Below are 17,229 nucleotides of genomic sequence, written 5' to 3'. Positions count from 1 at the left end.
TAATACTCTTCTATTTCCTCTTTATAGTCAATTTTTATTCTCATTTCTGAGAAAGCAGTTGTATTACAGTACAGATGTGAACCATGTATATAATGTGATTTACTTTAATTCTAGGAACAATTTTGCTATGCAATACCAGAAATCATATTTGGCTGGATATCATGGATATTTAAAAAGGGGAAGAAAAAGTTCTTAGAAAGCCAACATAAAAAGGAACAAATAAAACAGTAAATCTAAGAAGACAGGAAAACTCTGTAAAGCAATTCTGAAGTGACTCAGAAAAAGTGCCTTCTAAAAATTACAAAACAGATTAAATAAAAGTAAATACACAAAGAAGAAAAAAAAAGGAGTGCTATTCCATGTTCATCGACAGAAAGACTCAATACTGTCAGTTCTTCTCAACTTGATCTACAGATACAGTGCAATCCCAATCAAAATCCCAGCAAGTTATTTTGGGGGTCTCACCAAATTGAGTCTAAAGATATAGGGGAGGCAAAAGACCCTAAATAGCTAACAGTATTGAAGGGGAAGAGCAAAGTTGGAAGACTGACATTACCTGACTTCAAGACATACTTGAAGTTATAGTAATCAAGATAGTGTGGTGGTGGAGGACTACCAAAGAAAAAGACTAATCGATTACTGGAACAGAACAGACAACCCAGAAAGAAACCCACATGATTACAGTCAATTATCTTTGACAAAGAAGTGAAAGCAATACAAAGAAGACCATCTTTTCAACAAATGGTATTAGAAAAAGTGGGCATATACAAAAAAGTGAATCAAGACAAAGACCAGACATCCTTCTGACACAAAAACTAACTCAAAACAAATCACAAACCTAAATATAAAACACAAAACTATAAAACTTCTACAAGATAACCCGAGAACATGTAGATGACTTTTTACATAGGACACCAAAAACACAATCCATGAAAGAAAAAATTGATAAGCCAGGTTTCATTTAATCAAAAATTTCTGCTTTGTGAAAGATTTGAGAATAAAAAGAAAACCATAGATTAGGAGAAAATACTTGCAAAAGACTATTATCCAAAATATGAAATAACTGTTAAAACTCAAGAATAAGAAAACAACTCAATAAAAATGAGTCAAAGATTTTAACAGCTCACCAAAGAAGATACAAGGATGGCAAATAAGCATATGAAAAAATGCCGTACATCATACAGCATCACCAAAATACAAATTAAAACAATAATGAGATACCACTACACATTTATTAGAATAGCTAAAATCCAGAACACTGACAACATCACATGGTGGTGAGCACTTGGGAGCAGGAGAATTCTCATTCATTGACAGTGGGAATGCAAAATGGTACAGTCATTGTGAAATTCAGTTTGGTGATTTCTTTCAAAACTAAACATAATCTAACCAACCATACAGTCTAGAACTCTTGCTCCTCAGTATTTATCCAAAGGAGGTAAAAACTTATGTCCACACAAAAGCCTGCACATGGATGTTTACTGCAGCTCTATCCATATCTGTCAAAATGCAGAAGCAACCAAGATGTTCTTCAGTAGGTAAATGGTTAAATAAACTGTAGTAAATTTAGAGAAGAGAATACTATTAAGCACTAATAAGAAATGAGCTATCATTAAGCTAGGAAAAGACATGGAAGAACTTAAATCCATATTAATGAGTGAAATAAGCCAGCCTGAAAAGGCTACATACTATGTAATTCCAACTATATCACATTCTGTGAAAGATAAAATTTTGGAGATAGTAAAAAGATCAGGGGTTATGAGGGGGGTGGGAGATGAATAAGTGGAGCACATAGGATTTCTAGGACTATAAAACTACTCTGTATGATACTGTAATGCTGGATACAAGTTGTTATATATTTGTCCAGCCACAGAATAGACAAAGCTTTGGGTGAACCCTAATGTAAACCATGGGCTTTGGGTGACAATGATGTGTCACTATAGGCTCATTATTGGAAACAAATGTACAATTTTGGTGGGGGATGCTGGTAATGGGGGAGGTATATGTACCCCATGAATGGGGTATGGGGTATATGTACTTTCCTCTCCATTTTGCTATGAAGCTACAATTGCTCTAAAGAATAAAGTCTATTAATAGAAAAAAAAGTAAATGTAAGAAAGTAGGTGTACATGAAAGAGAAGATAAGGCATTGAATATTAATCCCATTTAAAGGACAAAATAGGGTTGCAATTTTAAAAAGTCAAATTAAATGGACAGATGGAACCAGAGGTCATTTGAACCCTGAAAGGCTGCCAATCAAAAAATGTCAGAGTTGCAAGTATTTTTCTATATAATTAAACCTAACAACATCAACCATATAATATTATCTAGATAATCCAGTCTTCTTTGGTCAGCCTTAAGCACCAGAGGCACTAAAGGGAATGGGCTCTCTCACCAATCTTCTCCTTATGTTATGGGAGGCACTACTAGATCAAGGCACTCTTTCCTATTAAATTCCTTCTCAGTACCTCCCATCAGAAGGCATAAGGGATGAAATCAGTATTTGCCATCCCTGCTCTATTGAATTCCCCTGCAGTTCAGGAATTCCCCAAGACCAACAATGAAAAATTTAGAAGGAAGGGCAAAACAAGGTAATGGGCAGTGAGCTGCCTGAGAGTAAAAATGTAATCTATTTTTGTTTCTTCCTTAGTCCCTTAGCCAATTGAGGCTAACCTTTCCCAATCATCCAAATTATCCTGTTTACCCTACTTCTTCCCACTCACTAAAACTCTAGTCATAGAAGTTATCTCAGTGTGGTCTTCCTCAAAGCAAAGGACACTGCTTGGATGGTGACTAGCCTTGACTGCTCCAGGCATTATTTATAACTCCCATTAAGAGCATTTTTGGCCAAAATAATATGCCAACTTTCACAACAGAGAGTTTTATTGCCTGTTGACTACACCCTCCCACTTCCACTTGTAGTTCTCTCATTTTTCCTATCCCACATCCCCACCCAAGTGTTCTGGGCTAAAATTGTCAAGGTTCAGTACCTTGCAGCTGTCTGGCATTTGGTCCTACACTGGGATCTGAGTATCACTACAGGGAAGAAAGTATGTGTAGCCAGTGATTCTCAACTGGAATTCTTATACTCAATAGCTAACCTGCAAAAGCAGAGTATATTCCATCATTCCTTCAAATATAAAATTCTGAACTAATATATGTATAAATTATGCTGGGCATACTAAGTAATATAAAGAATAGGGACGCCTCTGCCTTCGGCTCAGGTCATGATCCCAGGGTCCTGGGATTGAGTCCTGCATTGGGCTCTTTGCTCAGCAGGGAGCCTGCTTCCTCCTCTCTCTCTGCCTGCCTCTCTGCCTACTTGTGATCTCTGTCTGTCAAATAAATAAATAAAATATTTAAAAAAATTTTTATAAAAGAATAGATTCCTCTTCTTAAGGATGTTACAATTAAGTAGGAGGAAAATGGCTGTTCTAAGAGCTTTACAAAGTTAATCCTCATAAGAAGGAGTAGTTACTACTACTATCCTCACATTACAGATAAAAGATTTGAGTACTAAAGAATCAGCAATTAGTGCAAAATCACACAGAGGTAATAATAAAGCCATGAATCAAACCAAGACAGCAGGGTTCTTAACTGTATTTTGCATCATATAATTCAAGAGACTATGTGACAAGTATGATGAAATACACATGAGCTGCTATAAGAAATTAAAGAAGAAATAAAAATTTCTTGTTGAGCAAATGAAAAGCCTTGGATTCAGTTGGGTTTATAAAGATTTGATACAGTTTGTATTATAAAAGCTAATCTGTGGATCTGATGTTTTACTCCATAAACCTCTCTCTTTTTTTTCTTTCCTTTTAGGGTGTTCTCATACTTAAATCTAACTTTACAAAATGCAAACCCTTCCTTCGATCATTTAGCCCCCCTCCATTTTTCATTTTAAGCTTTCTTTAAGGTCTGCACTGGTTTTCAATCCCACATCTCCTATTCAGTCATCGACCTTCTGCCTCCTGGAATCTGTATGCATTCCTATACTGATAAGGCTCTTGCTAAGACCACCAATTACCACAGAAATGCTAAATCTAATGGATATTTTTCAGTATCTCTCCCACCACCCTTTTTAAAGTAGAAGAAAAATAATCAGTATGAAAGGAGAGTTTGAAAGAGGAATAGAACAGGAATAAATCGTGAAGCAAGCCTCGGTGAGAAAAGAATCAGTAACAGAGAAAGTACTGTATTAGCAATGAGGCAGAGAAATGAGAGAGCGTAAGAAGATAATAGTGCTGAAGGAGATTCTGCCTAATGCACTCAATCCTTTCAGTTAAGCAGTAGGTCAAATTATCTACTGTGAGTTGGGGATTGGGTTCAAAGTTTAAGAAGAGAAGTTCTGAATGTATCAGATAGCCAATAAGAAACAAACAAAACAACCATGGGAGCATACAAGTGAGACTACATAGAATAAACTGGAATCGGGCCAGAGGAATGAAGAGACAGCAGGCATTGGTACCAGACAGATCTGGGTTTAACTTCCAAATCTGTATATATGAGCCAAGTGTTCCTGAGTGAGTCACGACATCTCTGTGAGCCTCAGTTCCATCACCCATGAAATGGGTAACAATATTTCCCAGGGATCTTCTAAAGACTGAATTAAATGAGACAGCTTATCTAAAGCACTGAAGTGCCAAAGGAGACAGCTTATTTAAGCATGTGAGAACTTTATCCAATAAAGCACAGAAAAAAGAACGAGTGAAGCTTGGGAAAGCAGGCATGGTAAAAGGTTAAGGGAAAAAGAATCTGGGATTGTTTGAAAGGACAATACTGTAACTGCTGACCGCAGTGCCCAAGAAAGCTAATTTAATGAGGGTTTGGCCAACCTGGAACAGAGCTAAGGTAGAGACAGGAGGTCAAAATGAGGTCACAAAGCACACTCAAGAGTGATAGCTGTAGATGAGATAGAGGCTGTGGTGAGAAACGGGAAGCTCTTATTTCAAGATCTTGGAGGCAGAATAGCCCATAAGAATAGGTCTAATGGCTGAATGAAGGGGTAATAAAAATGTAACCATTCTAAATCATGAATATAATTCAAGATAGTTTTATGAGAAATATCCAGCTATACAATGACATCTTTTGAGGAAAAACACTAAGAATTAAAAGAAAATCTCTAAAGGCAAAGGGAAAATGAGAATATACTAAGTGCCTACCATAAGGTAGATAGGGTTCTTTGTGGTATAATACACATTACAAAAAATTTGCCATTTAAACCATTTAGTTACAGTTCAGTGGCATTAAGTACATACATACTATTGTACAACTATCACCACCATCCATCCCCAGGGCTTTTTCATCTTCCCATATTTTCTGCTAACTGATTTTTACATTACTTCATTAATCCCCACATAACTTACGACTTTATTTATAAAAATGAGGAATCTGAAGCTTTGAGAGGTTAACTAATTAACTAGTAAATCTAGGATTCGAATTTGGGTTTTTCAAAGTCCAAGGTCTTTCTACAACATGCTACCCCTAATTGAATTCAGAAAAAAGACTCAAAGTTGTGAGGGTACACCTTTGCCTAACCTCTCTCATAGGAACTCAATATACTTCACAAGCTACTATTTTCCTCTCCTTTGTTTCACTTTTTATGACTTCAGGTAAAGGGAACTATATGGAACATAGTTTCTAGATACTCGATGAGTAGCCTTAATCATCTCCCTGATTCCCAGTCTATAAAATGGAGAATGATACATGACACTAAAGTAAATTAGACTTGAGTTTAAAGAGGTATTAAAAGAAAGGTTCAGTGTAAAACTTCAATTTGTTTTGCTACAGAGCTTTAGAAAGAATGAGGCGCCATGTTGCTTTCTTTTTTATCCCTAGATGAATGAAATTCAAAAGCTTTTTCTTAAAAAAGTGTCATCTCTCTTTTTACTCTGTGTACCTTTCATTCCCTTCCAAAGTTTATCCAGAGATAATTCTCAATCTAACTCACATAAGCTGAACTTAAGAAACAAAAATAATCTTGTTAAAGAGTACATTCAAACTGGTTCTTCATAAATACTTTGTATTATTTTTACTGAAGTATAAATTAGGTGATTAACTGTAACTAGCAAAAAGAAATCTAAAATTAGAAATTACGTGTGCCAAAAAACCTGTGAATGTATGCATATAGATGTATATGTTCATGCCAGTCAGAATATGTTTATTAAACATGAACCAACAGAAGTAGCAGGCTACAACTGCCCTCTGTGGTGGAAATTTTCCAAATATAATCTGAGACATGTTAAAACCTCTTTCAGAAAGTTTTTATTCTGTATACCAAGCAACAGAAGTGGCTGTTCAGGAAGAGGTTATAGAAGTTGTTCTGCAGAGGTTTTTGGCTTCCGCACCTCTGAGATTATACTGTTTATTGCCAAGAAGCATGTGTGAAAAATCCCCTACTCTGGGCCACATGATGGCGCTTTTAGCTCTGTCAGCATTAACCATTCACCCTAATTTTATCTTTTAAACCATAATTTGATTCTCAATGTTTGTCCTTTCTTCTTAGTTTTAACTTCTGATTTTTTAGGTTACAAAGAAACTTCTAAAACCTGTCAGAGCCTACAGTCAAACAAAACAGGATTTCTAAGTGTAACTATATGACTAAATGAGCATGCTGTCTCAGAGGAACACAAGTGTATGTGGTCTGTTTCTGGCCACCAAGTGGGTGAAAAATTTCTAACTCACAACATGAGAAGTATCATACTGCATCATGACCCAGCCCATCTAGGTCAATGTTCTGTCTCTGACACGGCATCAGGAGACATTTTGTGAGAAGCACTGCTGTTCTCCATGACATTAAAGCTATACTCCAGATATTTTTTTCATACCTTGATAATAAAAATGAGAAAGTAGAAAATCTCTAAGGCCCCTTCTGACTCCAAAGCCTCAACAGAAATATGAAGCTAAAATTCATGAATTTGTCTAAATCTTTCTTAAATCTTCCTATATATATCTACCAATGAGGTAGTGAGCTTTCTATAATATAAAATAATATCTTAGAGATGTTAAGAGACACTAAAGATTTCAGTATTTGGTATCTGCTAAGGAAATTTATATTAGCTTTCACAGCAATATAAGCAATATATAAGCAATATAAGCAATATAACTATACTGAGTTAAATTCAAAATTCTATTTCCAAATAGTGTGCAAGATCGCAGTGTCCCTGAAGATATCAACTTCAAAATTTGTTCTGGACACTCTATAAAATACTCCTGTTTTTCTTCATAATTGAAAAATTTTGATCCAATACTTTAACAACCTTCATCTTTACAGACTGAGGAGTTCAAATTATTTAAGTCAGTAAGTTTTATTCTAAATTCTTAAATGAAACAGATTTCCCTAAAGATAGTATAACTTTCCCTAGTCTTATGCTGATAGTTCTAATTTTCATCACTTTTATAAGTAAGATATTTCCTATCTGGCAAACTTTCACTACAGCAGCAGTGACTGACTCAGAACTGGAAAAGGTTAGAATTAAAGGGAACTAAGAGATTAAATGCTACTTTCTACTTTGCAAATGAGGAAACTGAGGCTTAGTGTTGATCACAGACTTTCTAACAGTAACACAACTAAAAACCTAAACTAGATATAACAAAATAGTACTCTTAAAACTGTGGATCAGGGGGTGCTTGGGTGGCTCAGTGGGTTAAAGCCTCTGCCTTTGGCTCGGGTCATAGTCCTGGGAAAGAGGCCCGCATCGGGCTCTCTGCTCAAGTGGGGAGCCTGCTTCCCTTCCTCTCTCTCTGCCTGCCTCACTGCCTGCTTGTGATCTCTGTCTGTCAAATAAATAAATAAAATCTTTAAACAAACAAACAAACAAACAAACAAAAACCCACTGTGGATCAAAATCAACCAATTAAGTGGGTTACCACCAGCATTTTAAAAAAGCAACAGAGTAGGGGCGCCTGGGTGGCTCAGTGGATTAAAGCCTCTGCCTTCGGCTCAGGTCATGATTCCAGGGTTCTGGGATCAAGCCCCACATCCAGCTCTCTGCTCAGCGGGGAGCCTGCTTCCCGTTCTCTCTGCCTGCCTCTCTGCCTACTTGTAATCTCTGTCTGTCAAATAAATAAATAAAATCTTAAAAAAAAAAATAAAAAAGCAACAGAGTAGAAAATATCAAAGGCTTTTTGTGTTGTAAGGATAAATGTCATTTCATAAAACTTTGTTTCAGTTATATGTATGCATTGGATCATATTGTAAAATATACTCACGGTAAAAAATTTTGGAAGTCATTGCAATATTCAATTCTTTGGATTTAAAAATTTGCTCTTAATTTTTAAAAATCTAAAAATTTATTATTATTTAATAATTATTATTAATAAAATAATAAATATAATTACATTGTGATTTAATTATGATGGTGATATAATTTATGATGACAGTTTCAGCTAATAAAAATAAAAATAAATGCTGCCATTTAAAAGGAACAATTTTTTTCCCTTTAAAGAAGAAAGGATCTGAATATTATACCCCATACAGTTTATGAACAGACTTTCTTAAAAAATCACGTTTCCATAGAGCTTAGATGTGCAACAGCTAGAAAGGCTTTTGAAAAGAACACTGAATTCTAGAATTCTTATCATTAGAACACTTAAAAATATCAAACATTCTCTGAAGACACAGTGACCTCTAGTGGATTCATGAAATAAACTGACATACTGCTTGCCCATAAGAATTTATAAATTATGCATGCAGATATAAAAGCTACTAATATGGCTATGTACTGACAAGTATCATACATAAATAAGGGCTACAGTTACACTATGTACATTGTGACAACTGTCTATTTATAGATTACTCACAGGTTACTTCCAGTCAGTGTATTCTTAGCATTGTTCAGACCCTATCATTAGTTTAAGAAATAAATACGTTTAATCTTTCTGAGCTCGTTTGATAAAGATGTTGGGTTAAACTGTCTCTAAGGGCCTTTCAGCTCTTTTTTTTTTTTTTTTCAGATTTTTATTTATTTAACAGAGAGAGATCACAAGTAGGCAGAGAGGCAGGCAGAGAGAGAGGGGGGAAGCAGGCTCCCTGCTGAGCAGAGAGGCTGGGTCCCAGGACCCTGCCCCAGGACCATGACCTCAGCTGAAGGCAGAGCCTTAACCCACTGAACCACCCAGGCGCCCCCTTTTCAGCTCTTTAATTATGATTTTTTCTTCCCCAATTCATCTTGTACATCAATGTCAGATCAAATTTGTTCAAAAGCATTTGAAGGTTCCCCAGTACTTGTCCCCATTAGAATAAACACAATTTTTTTCACTTGTGTACTTGTTGCGCCATCCCATTAACATTTCCATTTAAATTCACAGATATGAGGTGCCTCCGTAGTGTAGTAGGCAGTGCGTCAGTCTCATAGATTCACAAATTGGGTTTCATAAGTGTGTGTGTGCTCGTACAGGTGTGGGTAGATTGTCATATACTAAGCACGTACTATACACACTGAATATAAACTAAGTTGATTTGTTTAGATTAAGGAAACCAAGGCCATTTTCATCTTTCATTTTTAGTGAGGTAGGGAAGGGGATATAAAGTAGAATTTCAAGAACCACAAATATAAAGTGACAGAGTTTCATATTCTGCGAAAAGGTGGGCATTTTGAACACAGAATAAGATTTTAGGAAAAAAGAGGGAAGAACTGTTTTAAATTAGCTGAAGGAAGTACCAATAATTATATCTGAAGAATATAAAGATGACAGAAAGGCTGGTTTGGTAAATGATTTTAAAGCAGATATGAGGATGGGCTAAATTTAACAAGTAGAAAAGATATCACTGGAAACAACATTAAGGATAACTTAAGGACACGTTGGTTTTAATAGCTGAGGAACAGAATACGTAGCTGTCATAAGACTAAGGAGGCAATGAGCAGCTCTGCTGAAAGAAATGTTAAGAAAGAAAAAAAAGTAGGCGCCTGGGTGGCTCAGTTGGTTCATTGACTGCTTTTGGCTCAGGTCATGATCCTGGAGTCCTGGGATCAAGTCCTGCATTGGGCTCCCTGCTTGGCAGGGAGTCTGCTTCTCCCTCTGACCCTCCCCTTCTCATGCTCTCTCTCTCAAATAAATAAATATAATCTTAAAAAGAAAAACAAGTGATAGTAAATAAGGTGCTCTTAGGTTCCCAGTCACCTTGGATGATGCCATAATCCTTTATCCTCCAAATAAAAAAGTCAGGCTGGTGGAGAAATAGTGAACAATTTAGTCTTCATTGTGTGTAATTCACTTAACAAAGGCTATATGGTGGTATATTTTACAAAATCTCTTTTTTTTTCAGAGAGAGAGAGTGAACAAGGCGGGGGCGGGGGGTGCTGAGGGAGGGGGAAAGGGAGAGGACCTTAAGTAGACTCCATGCTGAGTGCAGAGCCCAACACAACTCGGCTCAGTGCTCAATCTCACAACCCTAAGATAAGAACTAAGTCGAAATCAAGAGTCAGATGCTTAACCAACTAAGCCACCCAGGCATCCCTTGACGTATTCTAAACCACACAGCAGGATCTGCAGGCAAAGGTGTCAGCCAACAAAGAGACTGTCCCTTAGCACAAATGATTCTAGTTTAAACTACAGTGGTTTCATATTACCTTGTACATCAGATAAGACTTTAATAAGCTTTTTTTAAGGCAAAGATCTTTAATTAACTTGGGTCTCATTACATTTATGTCATTAAGCTTATATAGCATTGATATTCTTTTACCACATGCCTTGTGTTGCAATATTCTCTATGAAACATATATTATTTGGGACATTATTTCTTTTAAGCCTTTTGAAATTGGATAATACGGTTCAATTATGCAACAGTTTTTGTTACCTTTTCTCTATTATGGCATTTGCCCCCCAAAAATAAATTTTCTCTCAAATTCAGCAACTAAAATATTGTAAATGTTTAAGCATTTCCCAAGAGGCAAAACTCTAGTTATGTTCATATACGTTTTTGCTTAAAATTATATTGAATTTTTTTAAAGATTTTATTTATTTATTTGACAGACAGAGATCACAAGTAAACAGAGAAGCAAAGAGAGGAGGAAGCAGGCTCCCTGCTGAGCAGAGAGCCCGATGTGGGGCTCGATCCCAGGACCCTGGGATCATGACCTGAGCCGAAGGCAGAGGCTTTAACCCACTGAGCCACCCAGGGGCCCCTATATTGGATTTCTTTAAATTTATAAAATACTGTACTTATTTTTAATAAAGACTGAGTAAATTAGTGACTTTAGTACACAGGTTTGTTTTTTTTTTTTTTTTTTAGTACATACAGTTTTCTAACAACAAAGTCAGTTCAGTTGGATCCTGAGATCTAGTTTTATCTACTGGAAAACTTTAACATTCTTGCTCTAGGATTATTATATTAATAGGATTAATAGAAATAACTGGCATAGCAGAAAGCAAAGTTCAGGTTTTGGGATTAAAGCTAAAACAGCTAAGAAACAATATCTATATTAATTTTCTGATTTTAAGTGTAAAATCCTTAATAACTATGCTTAAAATATAACCATTTCCCCACAATTAAAATGTGTGCAATGGTAACATTCTATAGAAAACTAGGACTGCTCTCTACATATTTCAAAAAGTAATATATCAACAAACGTATATATAATGATTTAAATTACCTTTCCTCTTCTCGAACCCATACTGGAGTTTTTGGAATTTGTGCTTCAAAAAACTTAGATGCTTTATAACAAAAATTGCTGCAAAAACACTGAAAGGAACATTTTTAAATTAGCAAATTATTTTTTCTAATAGTACAACACAAGTTATGTACAGAAATCATAAATACATAGTTCAAAGAAAATAATGAAAATTGATAAATCCACCAGCCAAGTAAGAAATAATGTATAGTATTTTGAAGCTCTGCATGTATCTATCCCAGATAGTGTCACTTTCCATATTCCCTAGAAGTAACCGCTATCATGAATTCTGTGTTCCTCATTCCCTTGCTTCCCTTTAGTTTTGCTATCTGTATACATATACCTACAAAAGATACCATTCAGTTTTGCCTAATTCTAAACTTTGTCTAAATATAACTATACTGCTATGTTTTCTGGGTTTTTGTTCCACGTTATATTTTTCAGATTCATGTAGATGTAGCTTATATATTTGTATTTGGTATTACAATCCATTGTTTTATATCACCTTTATTGTTTAAGAATGTTGAGTTGTTTCTAACTTTTCAGCTATCACTACGTTGAGCTTATAAACTTTTTCAAGAATTTTTAAAATAAAAAAACTGGTAAAATACACAAAATTTACCATCTTAACCATTTTTAAGTGTTATAGTTCAGTGGCACTAAATACCTTCTCACTATAGTACAACCATCACTATCATCCATCTCTAGAACACGTTTCATCTTGCAAAATGAAACTCTGTACCATTAAACAACATCTCCCCATTTCTGCTTCTTCAAACTATCACCATTCTACTTCTGTAACTATAAATTCGACACTCTATCTCATATAAGTCAAATCATTTAATATTTGTCCTTTTGTGCAGGCTTATTTCACTTAGCATAATGTCTCAAAGTACATTCATTTTTTAGCCGTGTCAGAATTTCCTTCCTTTAAAAGGATGAATAGGGACGCCTGGGTGGCTCAGTAGGTTAAGCTGCTGCCTTTGGCTCAGGTCATGATCCCAGGGTCCTGGGATCGAGTCCCGCATCAGGCTCCTTGTCCAGCAGGGAGCCTGCTTTCTCTCTCTGCCTCTGCTGCGACTCTGCCTGCTTGTGCTCTCTCTCTGACAATAAGTAAATAAAAAATCTTAAAAAAATTAAAGGATGAATAATATTCCATTCTAATTATGTGGCATATTTTGTTAATCCAACCAGGAACGTTGATATACATACACAGTTGTACAAACGGGCAAGAAATTCCTTAAAATATATACCAAAGAATAGAAAGGCTTGGCCATAAAAAATGTGGGAACTTCACATTACTAGGTAATACCAATTTCTCAAATAGGATGCAATTTTATTTAACCAGTAGTATAAAGAGTGTCTGATATTGTCAGATTTTTACAATATATTTTGCTAATTTGGGGGCTGTGAGAATGTATATCAATGTGTTTTTATTTATTTCCCAGATTACTGATAAGGCTGAACATCTTTTCATATATTCATTATCAAGCTCCTTCTATAAATTTTCTCAGGTCTCCTGAGATGGAGCCCCATGTCACGACTTCATCCTCAGAATAAGATTCTTTCTCCCTCTTCTATTGCCTGCCCGCCTCCCCACCCTGACTTTCAAAAAAAAAAAATTCTCCAACGTTTTCTGTCTTTCTCTGGTTATGAATCGGTCGGTGGTCAGTTATATGTGGGAATTATATCTCCTCCTGATTTATAGCTTATTTTTTCACCCTTTGTTGGAAACTTCTGATAAGCAAATGTTTTTAAGATTTTATTTATTTGACAAAGAGAGACGCAGTGAGAGAGAGATCACAAGCAGGGGGAGTGGGAGAGGGAGGACAGGCTTCCCATTGAGCAGGGAGCCTGATACGGGCGGGCCTCAATCCCAGGACCTCGGGATCATGACCTGAGCCAATGGCAGATGCTTAACAATTGAGACACCCAGCACCCCACAGGTGTTTTTAATTTTAATGTAGAAAAACTTACCAATTTTTCCTCTATGGTCTGTAATTATCTACCTTATTTAAGAAATTCTCTCTCCAGGGTGCCTGGGCGGCTCAGTGGGTTAAGCCGCTGCCTTCGGCTCAGGTCATGATCTCAGCGTCCTGGGATCGAGTCCCGAGTCGGGCTCTCTGCTCAGCAGGGAGCCTGTTTCCTCCTCTCTCTCTCTCTCTCTGCCTGCCTCTCTGCCTACTTGTGATCTCTCTCTGTCAAATAAATAAATAAAATCTAAAAAAAAAAAAAAAAATTCTCTCTCCAAGTTTACAAAAATACCTTCCTATATATATTCTCTTTGAAAAGCATATCTTTTCAATTTAAATCTTACTGAAACAGGGATTAATTTTCAGTTTTTCCATTTGGATAACTATTTGTGCCAGTACTATTTACTGAAAAATCCATAGTTTCTCCACTGATCTACAATATTTCTGTTGTCACACATAGTGTCCACCCATGTGGTGAGTATGCATCTGGCTCTCTATTCTGTTCCATGATATACTTGCCTGAATTTGTGCTGTTGTGCACTTCTAGTTTTTATTTTATTTAAATTTTATTTTATTTTTAGAGAATGACAGTAAGAGAATATGAACAGGAAGGGAGGGTGCAGAGAGGGAGAGAAGAAAGGGAGAGAATCCCAAGCCAACTCCACGCTTAGTGTGGGAGCCAGATGCAGGACTTAATCCTACTATCCTAGGATCATGACTTGAGCTGAAATCGAGAGTCGGATGCTTAACTGACTGAGCCACCCAGGTCCCTTTTTAATTTTTAAATGTTCAAGTATTAACTAAAGTACAAGCAATTTTTACTAACACATTGAATGAAATATTTTCAAATAAACTTTTAACGTGGCTACTTTCTAAAAGGCAAACTTTTCAAACAATTCTTTTTAGAATTCCATTTAGTATATTAAAAAATAACTGCCACATTGAGAATAGCCTTTAAACTTACCTTTCTTTCAGTAATATCATAGACTTTATTGGTTTTGGTAGAAATTTTATACTTCTGTTTTGGTACCTAAAGAAAAAAAAAAGAAAGTATAGCTTAAGAAGAATTCAAGTAATAAATATAAACTTTATGTTACTAGATTACTAGATTAAATCATCTACATATCATATCTTTGGCTAACTCATGTCATTAGTTCATGGCCTCAGTTTTATTTCTTGTCTTATCTACAAAATATTTGTTAAATATAAAAAATTTAAGCTTCTATTTAAAAAAATTCATTACTTACAACTCCTAGTTTCTTCTGACATAACGGATAACCGCAGAGTTTAATAATAGAACGTTCATCCACGACATCGCTGTAGTGAGCTGGTGTGATGAACCTCCCCTATAACGAAATGAGAGGGGCAATGCCCCACTAGATTATTGGACAAGTTCATTTATCAGCTCTCTAAGCCTCACTGATTTTGTCTGAAAACACAGGGATAATAGATCTATCTCACAAGTATGATGTTAGAATCAGAGAAGAAAAGAAAAGAAATACACTTAGAAAAGCATTTAACACATAGTAAGCACTCAAAAATGTTAGCTATTTAAAAAAACAACAACAACCTGAAAAGACTTCTATCAATAGACTATACATCTTTGTAGATATACAGCTCATGAAATAATTCTGAGGCAGGAGAAAGAATTGGCGTGCTATAGTGATTGCTATTCCAAAGAAAACCACTGAAAAGTTTATTTAAAAAATGTATTATTTAAAAAATAAACCGGGACGCCTGGGTGGCTCAGTTGGTTAAGTAGCTGCCTTCGGCTCAGGTCATGATCCCAGCGTCCTGGGATCGAGTCCCATATCGGGCTCCTTGCTCTGCAGGGAGCCTGCTTCTCCCTCTGACTCTGCTTTCCACTCTGTCTGCCTGTGCTCGCTCTCACTCTCTCTCTCTCACAAATAAATAAATAAATAAAAATCTTTTTAAAAAATAAATAAATAAATAAATAAATAAATAAAAATAAAAAAGAAACCATGTAGAATAAAATAAAATTTATGTGTTTTTAAAGAACTATCTTAAAAAACAAAGTATATCAAAGGTGTCATTGTGACTCCTGACAAGTTTTTGTACAAAATCTTCCAGCTTCTGGAAAACTGTACAGGAAACTGATGAGGTGGTTATATGCAGACACCAAACATTTCCCCTTGATATATCTTCATGTTTAAATCTCAATTCATAATTATTTCATAACTGTGAAATCATTTTTGAACAAGTTTTTGTTTTCCCAGAGGCTAAAATACTTTTTACTAAGAATAATACAAGATATTTCTTTCAAATGAAGCATTTCTGGTTTGTCTTTGTCTTTAGATGCAGATTCTGATGTAGTTACCTATATCGATTTAAATATTATCCTTGTCTTTAGATGCAGATTCTGATGTAGTTACCTATATCGATTTAAATATTATCCTATTCGTGGGGGAATGGGTGAGCCTGGTGATGGGTTTTAAGGAGGGCACAGATTGCATGGAGCACTGGGTGTTAATATGCAAACAATAAATCATGGAATACTACATCAAAAACTAATGATGAACTGTACGGTGACTAATATAACATCATACCAAAAAATCCTATTTATATTCCTCTTGTTTAGGAAAATCTCTGAGCTACACTGATAATTATTTTTGCAATGGGAGCTCTGAGTTTTAATTTTCCTTTTCTTTTTTCTCTTAAAGATTATGAGGATATAACAAATTTTCATTCAAAATTTTATTGCAATAGAGCTATTAAAAGAAAAAAAACTTTTAATGCAGATTATAATTCTCATCATGTGTTAAATAAAAAATGATCTATATTCCAGGTTTTTAAAATATCAACACTAATAGAACTACATTAACAAATAATAACTTTCTGAAATTGAGGAATACATAAAGAAATGGAAAAGCGTTCCATGCTCATGGGTTGGAAAAACAAATACTGTGAAAATGAGGGGGTTATATGCAGACACCAAACATTTCACATAGACATGTGAAAATGTCTATGCTTCCCAAAGCAATCTACATATTTAATGCAATCCCTATCAAAATCCCATCCATTTTTTTCAAAGAAATGGAACAAATAATCCTAAAATTTGTATGGAACCAGAAAAGACCTCGAATAGCCAAAGGAATATTAAAAAAGAAAGCCAAAGTTGGTGGCATCACAATTCCAGACTTCAAGCTCTATTACAAAGCTGTCATCATCAAGATAGTATGGTACTGGCACAAAAACAGACACATAAATCAATGAAACAGAATAGAGAGCCCAGAAATAGACCCTCAACTCTATGGTCAACTAATCTACGACAAAGCAGGAAAGAACGTCCAGTGGAAAAAAGACAGCCTCTTCAAAAAATGGTGCTGGGAAAACTGGACAGCCACATGCAGAAAAATGAAATTGGACCATTTCCTCACCCCACATACAAAAATAGACTCAAAATGGAAGAAGGACCTCAATGTGAGAAAGGAATCTATCAAAATCCTTGAGGAGAAAACAGGCGGCAACCTCTTCGACCTCAGCTGCAGCAACTTCTTCCTAGGAACATTGCCAAAGGCAAGGGAAGCAAGGGCAAAAATGAACTATTGGGACTTCATCAAGATCAAAAGCTTTTGCACAGCAAAGGAAACAGTTAACAAAACCAAAAGACAACTGACAGA

At 35.6% G+C, this 17,229-nt stretch overlaps 1 protein-coding gene across 6 annotated transcripts in view; it reads right to left on the bottom strand.

The window, feature by feature from the left end:
• RPAP2 (RNA polymerase II associated protein 2) overlaps nucleotides 1-17,229 on the bottom strand; it is an 83,262-nt gene that overhangs the window by 59,529 nt on the left and 6,504 nt on the right. For 5 of the 6 annotated variants that reach the window (XR_006601820.1, XR_006601821.1, XM_045064849.1 and 2 more), the window contains exons 4-6: nucleotides 14,836-14,934; nucleotides 14,553-14,618; nucleotides 11,598-11,686 (exon numbers count right to left, since the gene is read on the bottom strand). Coding sequence is in view for 4 of the 6 variants with exons in the window: in XM_045064849.1 (XP_044920784.1) it covers nucleotides 11,598-11,686; nucleotides 14,553-14,618; nucleotides 14,836-14,934 (254 nt within the window). In the remaining 2 variants the exon portion in view is untranslated. The remainder of the gene's footprint in view (nucleotides 1-11,597; nucleotides 11,687-14,552; nucleotides 14,619-14,835; nucleotides 14,935-17,229) is intronic. The other variant, XM_045064851.1, reaches the window with a different exon arrangement.

Source organism: Mustela putorius, unplaced genomic scaffold, assembly GCF_011764305.1.
Source record: "Mustela putorius furo isolate JIRA1106 unplaced genomic scaffold, ASM1176430v1.1 tig00003853_pilon_pilon_pilon, whole genome shotgun sequence".
NCBI lineage: Eukaryota > Metazoa > Chordata > Mammalia > Carnivora > Mustelidae > Mustela > Mustela putorius.
This window is presented reverse-complemented; position numbering and strand designations above follow the sequence as displayed.